Source organism: Cyprinodon tularosa, unplaced genomic scaffold, assembly GCF_016077235.1.
Source record: "Cyprinodon tularosa strain WSP-4 unplaced genomic scaffold, ASM1607723v1 ctg562, whole genome shotgun sequence".
NCBI classification, from domain to species: domain Eukaryota; kingdom Metazoa; phylum Chordata; class Actinopteri; order Cyprinodontiformes; family Cyprinodontidae; genus Cyprinodon; species Cyprinodon tularosa.
Window position 1 is genome coordinate 44,906 of NW_024039299.1, and position 16,361 is coordinate 61,266.

The 16,361-nt window shown below is 51.1% G+C and overlaps 1 protein-coding gene across 1 annotated transcript in view; it reads right to left on the reverse strand.

Moving 5' to 3' along the window:
- The window catches only part of scn5lab (sodium channel, voltage gated, type V-like, alpha b), a 257,645-nt gene that overhangs the window by 34,038 nt on the left and 207,246 nt on the right, over positions 1 to 16,361 (reverse strand). The window contains exons 24-27 of the mRNA XM_038305734.1: positions 13,833 to 13,987; positions 9,118 to 9,291; positions 5,679 to 5,801; positions 719 to 994 (exon numbers count right to left, since the gene is read on the reverse strand). Coding sequence (XP_038161662.1) covers positions 719 to 994; positions 5,679 to 5,801; positions 9,118 to 9,291; positions 13,833 to 13,987 — 728 coding nt within the window. The remainder of the gene's footprint in view (positions 1 to 718; positions 995 to 5,678; positions 5,802 to 9,117; positions 9,292 to 13,832; positions 13,988 to 16,361) is intronic.

Here is a 16,361-nt window from a genome sequence, read left to right on the forward strand (position 1 = left end):
TATGGAAGAGGATTAGGGCCACTGGAAAAAAAAAAGTTAACAGATTTTTAAATTTTATTTCAGTTTAACATGGGAAAAAAGTCAAAATTTTTATTGTCAGAATTCTGACAATAAAAAAAGTCAGAATTCTGAAATTAAAGTCAGAATTCTGACTTTTTTCCCATATCAAACTGAAATAAAATGTAAAAATCAGTTAACTTTTTTTTCAGTGGCTTTGCAGCAAATGAGATAAAGTTAGAAACAAGGCTAGACGTGGCGAGGTTATATGAAGGGGAGCCGTGTTACCGACCTGCGACACAGAGAGGATCAATGCTAGCAGTTAGCTGCTAATGGCTAACAATGGAGCTTTGGAGATGATTTTGTTTTAATATAAGCCCTGAGGCTGGAAAAAACTACAGCTCAGAAAAGGCACTGGAGCTTATTTTAGCTTGGAAAGCAGCAGTTTGTTTATGGATTTTATGTTATTTTAAGTTTATAAATGTTTATAAAGTGGAAAAATACTTGCTTCATAAATGTCTAAACATTTAAACCAAATCAAAGACTTTCTGTTGCAGAACTATTTTTCCTTCTGAGCCTTTAGCTCGTCTAGCTGCTTGGTTCTGATAAACATGTTTTAAATCGGGTAAAAACACCGACAGTCGGGCTGAAATAGACCAGAGAATCAAACGCATCATGAAAACCCGTCATGGCGGCGGTTTAAAGGAAGGCCGAGGCTTACCACTTGCAGCAGAGCCAGGTATCCGGCGCCGACGTTGTCAAAGTTGACCTTGACTTTGGTCCAGTAGTGCTGCGAGGTGTCGTTGGAGGCCTCGCACTCGGACTTGTTGTTGATGAGGGAGGCCTCGTAGATGTAGCCGGTGCGGTTGACGCAGCGGCCGAACTTTCCGGCAAACAGGTTGACGCCCATGATGCTGAAGATGAGCCAGAAGATGAGGCAGACCAGCAGCACGTTCATGATGGAGGGGATGGCGCCGATCAGAGCGTTCACCACCACCTGAACACAAAACGCACCGATTACCGCCTGGCTCGGCCTGCGGCTTAGGAGAACGCACAGGGTTTGATGGTCAGGTGGAGTCAGGCGTCCTCAGATCAGTCACTGGATGATCAGAAAAGATTCATTTCTAACTAGAACCTGGATTTATCAGGACTGATTTATCCTAATCTGTTAATCTCATCACTGCTTTTAGAATCGTAAGATGGGGAGAAAATCAAACATGTTTTAAATTTTGAAATTCAGTCGCTTGAAAAACGGAATCGTCCGTATTTAGAAATATAAGTAGCTTACCCATATTTAGTGGAAAAGAAAAACTCTTTGTTCCGCATTACCGTGGGAGTAAAAACATAGTCAGTTAGGGTTAGGGACAGATTACCAGTCCAAGCCTTCTGGTTATCGTCCCCCAGCAGCGTGTCGCAGATATTTTTGGTTTATGCCCAATATTGAAGCTTGGTCTGCGCTATGTTATTCCACGCCAAAACGCCAGAGGGCCAATCCGGAACTAGCTGTGGGTCTAGATACGGCCGAGGCGGCGAGGAAGTGGGGGCAAGTTTGTGCGACAATGGAGGGACATGAGGGTCAAAAAGAGCGGGGATCAGGTGAAAAAAGGGTCCCAGCATTATCGCACACCTCGCTATGCTAGCTGCTCCATCTTCACCAGCCGTTTTCCACTAGCCTGGGTGCCATTCCGAACTTAGTCCCGCCCACAACGTTTGAGGTCGGGAAGTTCGGTCTGGCATTGGTCAGTAGTAGCGCGAGTATGCTCACACAATATCTGGCGGGCCAATCAAATTGTCAGGGCGGGCTTTATACGATGATGGACAGATGATCAACAGTAACATAATCAACCATGTGACCAAAGCGCGCTTGGGTGACAACAACAATGGCTGCCGCTGGAGAGTTGAGGTGAGTAGATTCTGCTATTAGGTCTGTTCTAGAAGATATCGACAGCAAATTAATTTTAAAAGAGGAACAGAGAAACGCGATCAAGGCTCATCTTCTTATTCTAGGCGTGCAACTGCACGCTTTGATTTTTGTTGACAACAACTATGCGTCGCTTAACATACGTCCCGCACTCCGTTGCTCTTATTGGTTGTAGGTCTATCCAATTGAGTGCAGAGGCATTTTTTTTCCTGGTTCGTTGGAAACACGCCCCATAATCACAGCTCTATGGAGCAGAATCAGACTCATTCTGACTAGAATTGAGTCGGACTACGTCAGGCTAGTCTTCCACCATGGCGGTCAGACAAACAAAAAAAGCCGGTAAGGAACCAAACAGGAAATACGCATAATGTAGAGCAGATTTGACCAATCAGAGGCCTCCTGTCTGCAGTCACCTATAATTTTGGAGAGGAGCAGCAGAGTGTCTGCGGAAGGGGCGGGGCTTATCTAGGTTCACTGCAACACACACAGACGACCTGGTTTCTGAGTATAAATCAGCCTTAAATCAGCAAGGTGTGACAGGAACCCAACATGGCCGACGCAGCGGTCTGTAGATCAACACGCTGCCATATTTACTCCATGTGACGTACTGTAGGTGTGGTGACCAACTGTCCACCTGACCATCAAACTGGCGGTTCATGCTGAGAAGAAGCAGGACATGAAATGAACAATGAAGGTTGGAAGACATGGAGGCGGGTCACAGCAGAGGACTTCGAATGATTAAAAATCTTCACCTTTTAGATTCACAGTAGGAAGAAAAGAGACGAGGATCATCTGAGCTGCTAAAGGATGGAGCTGATTTAGGATTAAGCTTAAACTGGAGCAGAAGATCAATAAACTAAACCAGTTAATCTGATCAGATTCCAGGAAACAGTTTAAGATAATAAAAAAAACATCCTGACTGACAGAAAATATGCAACAAAACCACTCAATTAAAGAGAGATTAATTAAAAACAATCATTTCTACCCATAATGCACCTGTCTCAGTGTCTCAGTGCAGAACTCCCTGAAACATCTGATTAGTTTTGTTTCTCTAGTGGGAAAAATCAACGTTAAATAGAATTAATTTATTTCTCTGTTAATGGAAATAAAAACACAGAGAGATTCCAGAACCAAACGGCTCCTTTATCTTTAAAAGGTTAAATTCGACACCAGATTAGATCGATGCTGATGTCTCCAAATAAACTGAGTTTGTTCTCTAATTTAAGCTGAACTGATGAGCAGCTGCTGGTTCAGATTATTTACATCTTCTTCCAGGTTTCAGTAATACTGACGGAAAAACACAGAGAGAATAAAACAGCCGGAAGTTTCTGGGTTTTCAGAAGAAACGTTCAGGTTAGAGTGAGACATGTGAATAAATGAAGAACATCTGGACACGAGAAGATGGGAAGGAAGGTTGGAGGTGTTCAGGAGAAGGTGACCAGATTAAAAAAGAAAGACATTTCCAACACACCTGAGCACCACTGATTCCTCTGGGCCCAGAACATCAGTGACTTGGACTTGATCTATTTATAATATGGGCTCAGATTATTCATCAGATTATTCATCATTCATCAGAGGATAGGAGGATAATCGTCTAATGGCTGCTCTAAAGGTGGATGTCTGTTCCTGTCACAAAGCAGCTTCTTCATCCAGTCAACCAACCAGAGGTTCACAGTAGCAGCCATTCAAAACGGCCCTTCCTGGTCAATAGCCAGTCGAATAGCAGCTAAATCCCTTCCAACTTCCAGCCACTGGTCTACTCATGGACCAGCCAAGGACCAGCCAAGGACTAACCATGGACCAGCCATGGACCAGCCAAGGACCAGCCAAGGACTAGCCATGGACCAGCCAAGGACCAGCCAAGGACTAGCCAAGGACTAGCCATGGACCAGCCATGGACTAGCCATGGACCAGCCAAGGACCAGCCAAGGACTAGCCAAGGACTAGCCATGGACCAGCCAAGGACTAGCCATGGACCAGCCAAGGACCAGCCAAGGACTAGCCAAGGACTAGCCATGGACCAGCCATGGACTAGCCATGGACCAGCCAAGGACCAGCCATGGACCAGCCAAGGACTAGCCATGGACCAGCCAAGGACCAGCCAAGGACTAGCCAAGGACTAGCCATGGACCAGCCATGGACTAGCCATGGACCAGCCAAGGACCAGCCATGGACCAGCCAAGGACTAGCCATGGACCAGCCAAGGACTAGCCATGGACCAGCCATGGACCAGCCAAGGACCAGCCAAGGACTAGCCATGGACCAGCCAAGGACTAGCCATGGACCAGCCATGGACCAGCCAAGGACCAGCCAAGGACTAGCCATGGACCAGCCATGGACCAGCCAAGGACCAGCCAAGGACCAGCCAAGGACTAGCCATGGACCAGCCATGGACCAGCCAAGGACCAGCCAAGGACTAGCCATGGACCAGCCATGGACCAGCCAAGGACCAGCCAAGGACTAGCCATGGACCAGCCATGGACCAGCCAAGGACCAGCCAAGGACTAGCCATGGACCAGCCATGGACCAGCCAAGGACCAGCCAAGGACTAGCCATGGACCAGCCATGGACCAGCCAAGGACCAGCCAAGGACTAGCCATGGACCAGCCATGGACCAGCCAAGGACCAGCCAAGGACTAGCCATGGACCAGCCATGGACCAGCCAAGGACCAGCCAAGGACTAGCCAAGGACCAGCCAAGGACTAGCCATGGACCAGCCAAGGACCAGCCAAGGACTAGCCAAGGATCAGCCAAGGACTAGCCATGGACCAGCCAAGGACCAGCCAAGGACCAGCCATGGACTAGCCAAGGACCAGCCATGGACCAGCCAAGGACCAGCCAAGGACTAGCCAAGGACTAGCCAAGGAAAGAGGGGAAATTTTGAAAGGCTATTACTGTAAATAATGTTAATGATATGAAACGGTTAAAACGGCCACTGAGGGAAACGTTTCTAAGGATCTTAGTCTAACTTCTGGTGTCTTAGACCGTAGAGGTGCTCAGGTGTGTTTGCTCTGATTAATACTGACTCTTACCCTCATGCCTTCAAATCTGGAGAGGGCTCTGAGGGGCCGCAGGGCCCGCAGCGTCCGCAGGGATTTGATGGCTGCCAGGTCAGAATAACCCAACGTGTTGGCCACCAAACTGACCAATGAAACCTGGAGGAGCGAGAGGGGAAGGGAGGAGGAGCAGGAAAGAGAGAGGCAGGAGGAAGAGGAAGGGGAAAGAAGAGAAGGAGGAAGGTTAACGTCTATTCTAAGGAACTTTGAGAGGGAGGGGTTTCATTACCAGCGACAGCAGCGTCCTGCTGAAGAGAAAAGAGGTGAGAGAATGATGTCATGTTAGTGCTCCCACCTGTGAAACAAGGATGTGGTGTTACTGCAGGCATCCAAGAAGAGCTGAAGGTGGGAAATAGATCAGATAGATCTAGAGTCTGTGCTCACTGAGAGCTTTGAACGGACGAGTCTGAGACCTTCGGCCTCAGAGAGGAGGAAATATTTCACCAACTACTATTGACCTACATGATGTTTTACATTTATAGATTCTTTGGGTCCAAATCAGAAGAAAAAAACTCTGAGCTTCGGTGAATTTTAGAGGTTTACCAGATTGTTTCATCAGTAGATATTCAGGCACCACAGCTGAATCCAAACTTCCTGAAATATTTCCTCCAATCACAGCCAGGAACAACCTTCTCTAAAAACCCTACAGAACCTCAGCAGGTCTCGGCCCTGGTCAGCCGCGGCTGAGTTCAGCTGGTTCTTACCCTGATACCAGCGAAGCGGGACACGGCTCGGAGAGGACGGAGGGCTCTGAACGTCCTCAGTACCCGCAGGGTGGTAACCTGGTTCACCGGGATGAAGTGGGCCAGGTAGCCCAGCACTGAGATCTACAGGTCACACAGTTCAAAGGTCAGCGGCAGGTGAAGGTGGGTTCTACATAAAACTCTCCATCCGATGCATGTATTAAAGGAAAAGTCTGGTTTTATTCAGAATTATGACTTCTGAAAGTACTTTAAATATGAAATTATTGCATACTGTTCAATAAATGATCCGAGTTTTCAATTAAGAGTTATATTAAAAAAGGAATTTTAGGGTAGTAGCCAAGGAACAGCCAAGGACTAGCCAAGGACCAGCCAAGGACTAGCCAAGGACCAGCCAAGGACCAGCCAAGGACTAGCCAAGGACCAGCCAAGGAACAGCCAAGGACTAGCCAAGGACCAACCAAGGACTAGCCAAGGCTCAGCCAAGTACTAGCCAAGGACTAGCCAAGGACCAGCCAAGGACCAGCCAAGGACTAGCCAAGGAACAGCCAAGGACTAGCCAAGGAACAGCCATGGAAAGTGGGGAAATTTTGAATGGCTACTACTGTATGAATTTATTACATCCTGTTCAATAAATGATCAGTGGTTTCAATTAAGAGTTATTTTCAAAAAGGAATTTTAGGGGAGTAGCCAAGGACAGCCAAGGAACAACCAAGGACTAGCCAAGGACTAGCCAAGGACCAACCAAGGACTAGCCAAGGACCAACCAAGGACTAGCCAAGGACCAGCCAAGGACTAGCCAAGGACTAGCCAAGTACTAGCCAAGGACCAACCAAGGAATAGCCAAGGACCAGCCAAGGACCAGCCAAGGACTAGCCAAGGACTAGCCAAGGACCAACCAAGGACCAGCCAAGGACTAGCCAAGGACTAGCCAAGGACAAACCAAGGACTAGCCAAGGACTAGCCAAGGACTAGCCAAGGAACAGCCATGGAAAGTGGGGAAATTTTGAATGGCTACTACTGTATGAATTTATTACATCCTGTTCAATAAATGATCAGTGTTTTCAATAATATAATATAATATAATAATAAATTATAGAAACGGAAGAACGGGTCCCCCCCTTTGGAATGAGGGTCATTTGGCTTCTTTTGTTAGGTATGCTCAGCTTTGTTAGCTATGCTCAGCTTTGTTAGGTATGGGGCATTGCAGGCTAACAAAGAAGCCAAACGACCCCCATTCCAAAGGGGGGGACCCGTTCATCCGTTTCTATTTGCATGTTTTCTAAACTAAAACCAGGCTTTGTTGGGCTGCTGGATAAAACCTGGAACTAAACGCTATTTCTGACATTTTGGACTGAAAGATCTTCCTGGATGGAAGAGAAACGTCTTCAAACTTGAAAACAAAGTCCAGTGGATTGATTTTAACGTTTTTGGAAGACCCACAAAGGAACTTCCTAAGATTTCTACTTCTTTCCATAAAAACAGCCTGTAAATCCGGTGACCTGAGACTCAACAAGAAAAGCATGGAGCCACTATTCTTCAAGTCAGCCTCATTTTGAAGGCTATCAATGACAGTGAAATGTTCAAATATCGACAACCCTGGATTTCCTTAAGTCATCTATTATTTAACTAATACTATCTAACTTAAGACATCAAAATATTTGGACTAATTGCAGACATTAAACTACTTTTAAAGAGTTTCCTTAAATAAAAATCTGTGTGAAATGTCGACATGTCAGATTATAACTTTGTTCTGTCTTCATGTTTAGCTGATTGACTCGTTATAGTGAGCAGCCACAGATTAAATCTATCTAACAATAAAGCAGAGCGATCCTGCTCTCCTCTCTGGTTCCTCATGCTGGGATGTGAGTGATTCACAGCGATCCTGCCGCTGCAGATTAAAACGTCACAACATGAGCCGTCATTTCTGGAGACGCCTGGATGGTAAACGCCAAGGGAGCGGCAGAGAGCGGACAAATGTGTTTCAAGCACAGTCAGCAGGACGCTGGGTCACTTCAGCAGCGTGTTCATTGTTTGCATCGGTTGGGTTTTACTTCTTTGGTTGACTTCATCATTATTATACCTAAAAAACTTTTCTTAAGACACGTGACATGGATTTCCTCCTGTTCCCTGAAGAAAGGTCGGCCGATTCTCAACTCACTAGAACGTGAATACGGACTCGTGTTCTCAAGAAGTCCGTTCTTGACTAGAACCCAGGAAAGTCTGGACTCTGGGAGAACTGGAAGAAGCGTACTGATGACATCATCACATTCAAAGCTAGTCTGGAGCTGCATTTCACCTCCTGTTATTAATAGTTTCTAGATAATAATAAATTATGACATTTATTGGGGGAATAATAATGAACACAGTCAGATAAACACAAATCAAATTAACATTTTTCAAATAAAACAAAAAACTCGTCATCAGAGCCAGCGGTCCTTCACACACGGCTATGCAGACAGAGGGCTGCTGCAGACAGGCTAATGTTAGCCCTGGCCGCTGAAGATGGGCTAATGTTAGCCCTGGCTGCTGCAGACAGGCTATTGTTAGCCCTGGCCGCTGAAGATGGGCTAATGTTAGCCCTGGCTGCTGCAGACGGGCTAACGTTAGCCCTGGCTGCTGCAGACGGGCTAATGTTAGCCCTGGCCGCTGCAGATGGGCTAAAGTTAGCCCTGGCCGCTGCAGACGGGCTAACGTTAACCCTGGCCGCTGCAGACGGGCTAACGTTAGCCCTGGCTGCTGCAGACGGGCTAACGTTAGCCCTGGCTGCTACAGACGGGCTAACGTTAGCCCTGGCTGCTGCAGACGGGCTAACGTTAGCCCTGGCCGCTGCAGACGGGCTAACGTTAACCCTGGCCACTACAGACGGGCTAACGTTAGCCCTGGCTGCTTGTCTGCGGTTAGCCTCGGAGCTCCTATGGTTGCTACGGTTCTCTAAACATTAAAATTTTTTTTTTAATTACACCCTAAATCAGTAAATGTTCCATATAGTGAAGCTTAAAGTATGATATTCTCGCCTGAAATGACCCTAAAATGTACTTTTATTGAACAACAGCAGCAGAAAAGAGAACTTTTATCTTAATCCTCTGAGCTCTGTGAGCGCTAACCTGGAAGCTGCTGCTGCAGTGCATGCTGGGACAGCTGTCTGTCTGGAGAACGGACAAGTCTGCTCTGATGCATGCTGGGTAAAGAGGGAGGGGCTAGAACAACATCCGGGGACTTTGTCTGTTCTCAGTCTTGCATTTTTATTGCAACAGTGCTAGAGCTGAGGCTGATGACGTTTCACGAGAACAAGGAACACACAAGTACTCATAATGCAGACACATCACATAAATCTAAACATGCTGGATTCATCAGAAAGCATCAGGTTCTTTCACTATATGCATTTTCCAGCTGCAGTAAAAGACTAAGCAGAGCTGGGAATGAGGGATGAATATCTTACATCGACAATGAGGAAGTCCAACCAGCACCAGTAGTTGGTGAAGTACTTCTTGAAACCGTAGGCGAGCCATTTGAGCACCATCTCCAGGATGAAGATGTAGGTAAAGATTTTGTCAGAGTATTCCAGCACCACCTTGACGACCCTTCTCTGCTCGATGTAGATGTCCTCGAAGGCCTGAAGGGACGAGAGACTCAAAGTCAAACTTTCTAAAACCGTTTGATTCTACAGACCAGGAGTCTTCTCATTGGACACAGGCCCAGTGTCGCCTTCAGAAATGTTTCATATGGGGCCACTAAAAATTTTGGGGTGGCAAACTGGAACTAAAAGCCATGATTTAAAGACTTCAGTAAACAACTCCTCAGGTCAGGTTTGTTGTGGAATTTTTAATGTTACATCGCTGGCTGTGCAGAATGGAATGAAATGCTAAACTAATGCTACTACAATTAACTGTGTGGCCATTGCCATTGGGGTGGCCATTGGGGTGGCCATTGGGGTGGCCAGTGGGGTGGCCATTGGGGTGGCCATTGGGGTGACCAGTGGGGTGGCCATTGGGGTGGCCAGTGGGGTGGCCATTGGGGTGGCCAGTGGGGTGGCCAGTGGGGTGGCCATTGGGGTGGCCAGTGGGGTGACCATTGGGGTGACCAGTGGGGTGGCCATTGGGGTGGCCAGTGGGGTGGCCATTGGGGTGACCAGTGGGGTGGCCATTGGGGTGGCCAGTGGGGAGGCCAGTGGGGTGGCCAGTGGGGTGGCCATTGGGGTGGCCATTGGGGTGACCAGTGGGGTGGCCAGTGGGGTGGCCATTGGGGTGGCCAGTGGGGTGGCCAGTGGGGTGGCCATTGGGGTGGCCAGTGGGGTGACCATTGGGGTGACCAGTGGGGAGGCCAGTGGGGTGGCCAGTGGGGTGACCATTGGGGTGACCAGTGGGGAGGCCAGTGGGGTGGCCAGTGGGGTGGCCATTGGGGTGGCCATTGGGGTGACCAGTGGGGTGGCCAGTGGGTTGGCCATTGGGGTGGCCATTGGGGTGACCAGTGGGGTGGCCAGTGGGGTGGCCATTGGGGTGGCCATTGGGGTGACCAGTGGGGTGGCCATTGGGGTGCCCAGTGGGGTGGCCAGTGGGTTGGCCATTGGGGTGGCCATTGGGGTGGCCATTGGGGTGACCAGTGGGGTGGCCAGTGGGGTGGCCATTGGGGTGGCCAGTGGGGTGGCCATTGGGGTGGCCATTGGGGTGGCCATTGGGGTGACCAGTGGGGTGGCCAGTGGGTTGGCCATTGGGGTGGCCATTGGGGTGACCAGTGGGGTGACCAGTGGGGTGGCCAGTGGGGTGGCCATTGGGGTGGCCAGTGGGGTGGCCATTGGGGTGGCCAGTGGGTTGGCCATTGGGGTGACCAGTGGGGTGGCCATTGGGGTGGCCAGTGGGGAGGCCAGTGGGGTGGCCATTGGGGTGGCCATTGGGGTGACCAGTGGGGTGGCCAGTGGGGTGGCCATTGGGGTGGCCAGTGGGGTGGCCATTGGGGTGGCCATTGGGGTGGCCAGTGGGGTGGCCATTGGGGTGGCCATTGGGGTGGCCAGTGGGGTGGCCATTGGGGTGGCCATTGGGGTGACCAGTGGGGTGGCCATTGGGGTGGCCAGTGGGGAGGCCATTGGGGTGGCCAGTGGGGTGGCCAGTGGGGTGACCAGTGGGGTGGCCATTGGGGTGACCAGTGGGGTGGCCAGTGGGGTGACCAGTGGGGTGGCCATTGGGGTGGCCAGTGGGGAGGCCAGTGGGGTGGCCAGTGGGGTGGCCATTGGGGTGGCCAGTGGGGAGGCCAGTGGGGAGGCCAGTGGGGTGGCCAGTGGGGTGGCCATTGGGGTGGCCAGTGGGGTGACCAGTGGGGTGGCCATTGGGGTGACCAGTGGGGAGGCCAGTGGGGTGGCCAGTGGGGTGACCAGTGGGGTGACCAGTGGGGTGACCAGTGGCCACTGGTGGCACCACTGTAGAAGGGTAATTAAATATAGTGACAATTTTCACTGGCCAGAGGGGTGACCAGTGGGGAGGCCAGTGGGGTGGCCAGTGGGGTGACCAGTGGGGTGACCAGTGGCCACTGGTGGCACCACTGTAGAAGGGTAGTTAGATATAGTGACACATACAATTTTCACTGGCCAGTGGGGTGACCACTGGGGTGGTCAGTGGGGAGGCCATTGGGGTGGCCATTGGGGTGACCAGTGGGGAGGCCAGTGGGGAGGCCAGTGGGGTGGCCAGTGGGGTGGCCAGTGGGGTGGCCAGTGGCCACTGGTGGCACCACTGTAGAAGGATAGTTAAATATAGTGACAATTTTCACTGGCCAGAGGGGTGACCAGTGGGGTGGTCAGTGGGGTGACCAGTGGGGTGGCCAGTGGGGTGGCCATTGGGGTGGCCATTGGGGTGGCCATTGGGGTGGCCATTGGGGTGACCAGTGGGGTGGCCAGTGGGTTGGCCATTGGGGTGGCCATTGGGGTGGCCATTGGGGTGACCAGTGGGGTGGCCATTGGGGTGGCCAGTGGGGTGGCCATTGGGGTGGCCAGTGGGTTGGCCATTGGGGTGACCAGTGGGGTGGCCATTGGGGTGGCCAGTGGGGTGGCCAGTGGGGTGGCCATTGGGGTGGCCATTGGGGTGACCAGTGGGGTGGCCAGTGGGGTGGCCATTGGGGTGGCCAGTGGGGTGGCCAGTGGGGTGGCCATTGGGGTGGCCATTGGGGTGGCCAGTGGGGTGGCCATTGGGGTGGCCATTGGGGTGACCAGTGGGGTGGCCATTGGGGTGGCCAGTGGGGAGGCCATTGGGGTGGCCAGTGGGGTGGCCAGTGGGGTGACCAGTGGGGTGGCCATTGGGGTGACCAGTGGGGTGGCCAGTGGGGTGGCCAGTGGGGTGACCAGTGGGGTGGCCAGTGGGGTGGCCATTTGGGTGGCCAGTGGGGAGGCCAGTGGGGTGGCCAGTGGGGTGGCCATTGGGGTGGCCAGTGGGGAGGCCAGTGGGGAGGCCAGTGGGGTGGCCAGTGGGGTGGCCATTGGGGTGGCCAGTGGGGTGACCAGTGGGGTGGCCATTGGGGTGACCAGTGGGGAGGCCAGTGGGGTGGCCAGTGGGGTGACCAGTGGGGTGACCAGTGGGGTGACCAGTGGCCACTGGTGGCACCACTGTAGAAGGGTAATTAAATATAGTGACAATTTTCACTGGCCAGAGGGGTGACCAGTGGGGAGGCCAGTGGGGTGGCCAGTGGGGTGACCAGTGGGGTGACCAGTGGCCACTGGTGGCACCACTGTAGAAGGGTAGTTAGATATAGTGACACATACAATTTTCACTGGCCAGTGGGGTGACCACTGGGGTGGTCAGTGGGGAGGCCATTGGGGTGGCCATTGGGGTGACCAGTGGGGTGGCCATTGGGGTGGCCAGTGGGGAGGCCAGTGGGGAGGCCAGTGGGGTGGCCAGTGGGGTGGCCAGTGGTGGCACCACTGTAGAAGGATAGTTAAATATAGTGACAATTTTCACTGGCCAGAGGGGTGGCCAGTTGGGTAGCCATTGGGGTGACCAGTGGGGTGGTCAGTGGGGAGGCCATTGGGGTGACCAGTGGGGTGACCAGTGGGGTGGCCAGTTGGGTGACCAGTGGGGTGGCCAGTGGCCACTGGTGGCACCACTGTAGAAGGGTAGCTATAGGGACACATACAATTTTCACTGGCCAGAGGGGTGGCCAGGGCATTGCACAGGGTGGCCTTGGCCACCCCCTTGTGGCGCCATGGCACAGGCCAGGTAAGGGATGGTCACGCTATCAGGTCACATGGTCTTCGCTCTATAGGATTCATATTTTCACCCATCTGTTATATTTCATGCTACTAAATATGATAAATGCTGTAAAGATGAGCTACTTTAGCTCAGTAAAACCAAGGCCCGCCTTCCTCCTCCGTCTTCAGACAGAAATCCATCCATTTATTAAATCTGGCCTGGATTACTGAGACTCCTTTCAAGTTAATCAGGTGTTGCTAATGCGTCTGCAGTTTGTTCAAACCGCAGCCGCCCGCCTCCTGGATGGAAGCAGAAGGCGCCATCATATCTGAGCGGTACGGAAAACTTCCTGTTTATTAGAAAATGACAGCTTCATGTTTTTGCTGCTAACTTTTAAAAGCTTGGAGGGATGCAGCTCATCTGAGATCATCTGACAACCCAGAGCAAATTTTCTCTGTTCAGCAGCTTCCAGCTTTATAATCTGAAAATGGAGGAAAAAAGCAGGAAATCTGTTTTTTTTTTAATCTTTTGTTGAGTTATTTCATTTAGTTGCTTGTTTTTTATAACATGTATTTTTGGCCTCTGTGTTTTTTACAGATGTTTTATGATTTTTACTTGAATTAAGCTTTCTAATTATCATGTCCTGACATTTATTCATTATTTTTTATTTATTCAACATTTTGCTTTTATAAGGAAAAGCAGAAACAGGGATTTTGTTAAAAATAGCTGAATATTATCAGAGGGAAACATAACGGTGATTTGTTTGATGATGTCTTGCATTGACTAGTGTGATGTGGAGAAAAAAAAGCCCTATTCAGACTTCAGGGTTTACTGATCAGGAAAATATCGTCCCTGAGTGGCGTTAAAACCACCCAGAGTTCATCGGAACTTTGTTTTCTCTAGGTTGCGTTTGGAACAAATCGGCACAGAGTCCGACAGAAGCTGCTTTATATTAGGAGATACGATGGAGCCGTGTGGTACCGACCAGAGCTCCCGAGCTGAGAAGGATCATGAAGATGATGAAGGACTCGAACCAGCTGTGCTCAACAATCTGGTAGCAGGTCTTCCTGGTTTTCCACCAAATCCGACCGTGACCCGCCGTGGTGTCGATGTCGCAGCAACGGAACCTGGAAACGCACACTGTGGGTGAAAGACAACAGAAAGGACGTCAACCTGGAAGATCGTCAACCTGGAAGACATCAACCTGGTGGACGTCAACCTGGTGGACATTAACATTGGGAGACATCCACCTGGGGGACGTCAACCTGGGGGACGTCAACCTGGTGGACGTCAACCTGGAGGATGTTAACCTGGTGGAAATTAACATTGGGAGACATCAACCTGGGGGACGTCAACCTGGTGGACGTCAACCTGGTGGACGTCAACCTGGTGGACGTCAACCTGGAGGATGTTAACCTGGTGGACGTCAACCTGGTGGACGTCAACCTGGTGGACGTCAACCTGGTGGACGTCAACCTGGAGGATGTTAACCTGGTGGACGTCAACCTGGTGGACGTCAACCTGGAGGATGTTAACCTGGTGGACGTCAACCTGGTGGACGTCAACCTGGTGGACGTCAACCTGGAGGATGTTAACCTGGTGGACGTCAACCTGGTGGACGTCAACCTGGAGGATGTTAACCTGGTGGACGTCAACCTGGTGGACGTCAACCTGGTGGACGTCAACCTGGAGGATGTTAACCTGGTGGACGTTAACCTGGTGGACATTAACCTGGGAGACGGTAACATGGAAGACATCAACCTGTTGGATGTCAACCTGGAAGACATCAACCTGGTGGACGTCAACCTGGTGGACGTTAACCTGGTGGACGTTAACCTGGGAGACATTAACCTGGTGGACGTCAACCTGGGAGACGTTAACCTGGTGGACGTCAACCTGGAGGATGTTAACCTGGTGGACGTCAACCTGGTGGACGTCAACCTGGTGGACGTCAACCTGGTGGACGTCAACCTGGTGGACGTCAACCTGGAGGATGTTAACCTGGTGGACGTTAACCTGGTGGACGTTAACCTGGGAGACGGTAACATGGAAGACATCAACCTGTTGGATGTCAACCTGGAAGACATCAACCTGGTGGACGTCAACCTGGTGGATGTTAACCTGGTGGATGTTAACCTGGTGGATGTTAACCTGGTGGATGTCAACCTGGAAGACATCAACCTGGTGGACGTCAACCTGGTGGACGTTAACCTGGTGGATGTTAACCTGGTGGACGTCAACCTGGGAGACATTAACCTGGTGGACGTTAACCTGGGAGACGTTAACCTGGTGGACGTTAACCTGGTGGACGTCAACCTGGTGGATGTTAACCTGGTGGATGTTAACCTGGTGGATGTCAACCTGGAAGACATCAACCTGGTGGACGTCAACCTGGTGGACGTTAACCTGGTGGATGTTAACCTGGTGGACGTCAACCTGGGAGACATTAACCTGGTGGACGTTAACCTGGGAGACGTTAACCTGGTGGACGTTAACCTGGTGGACGTCCACCTGGGAGACATTAACCTGGTGGACGTCAACCTGGGAGACGTTAACCTGGTGGACGTCAACCTGGAGGACGTTAACCTGGTGGACATTAACATTGGGAGACATCAACCTGGGGGACGTCAACCTGGTGGACGTCAACCTGGAGGATGTTAACCTGGTGGACATTAACATTGGGAGACATCAACCTGGGGGACGTCAACCTGGTGGACGTCAACCTGGTGGACGTCAACCTGGTGGACGTCAACCTGGAGGATGTTAACCTGGTGGACGTTAACCTGGTGGACGTCAACCTGGTGGACGTCAACCTGGAGGATGTTAACCTGGTGGACATTAACATTGGGAGACATCAACCTGGGGGACGTCAACCTGGTGGACGTTAACCTGGTGGACGTTAACCTGGGAGACGGTAACATGGAAGACATCAACCTGTTGGATGTCAACCTGGAAGACATCAACCTGGTGGACGTAAACCTGGTGGACGTTAACCTGGTGGATGTTAACCTGGTGGACATTAACATTGGGAGACATCAACCTGGGGGACGTCAACCTGGTGGACGTAAACCTGGTGGACGTTAACCTGGTGGACGTTAACCTGGGAGACATTAACCTGGTGGACGTCAACCTGGGAGACGTTAACCTGGTGGACGTCAACCTGGGAGACGTTAACCTGGGAGACATTAACCTGGTGGACGTCAACCTGGGAGAAATCAACCTGTTGGATGTCAACCTGGAAGACATCAACCTGGTGGACGTCAACCTGGAAGATCATCAACCTGGGGGACGTCAACCTGGTGGACGACAACCTCGGAGACGTTAACATGGGGGACGTCAACCTGTAAGATCATCAACCTGGGGGACGTCAACCTGTTGGTTGTCAACCTGGTGGACATCAACCTGTCGGATGGACAGATGTTTGGACCGGATGGATCGATGTTTGGACCGGACGGATCGATGTTTGGACCGGATGGATCGATGTTTGGACCGGACGGATCGATGTTTGGACCGG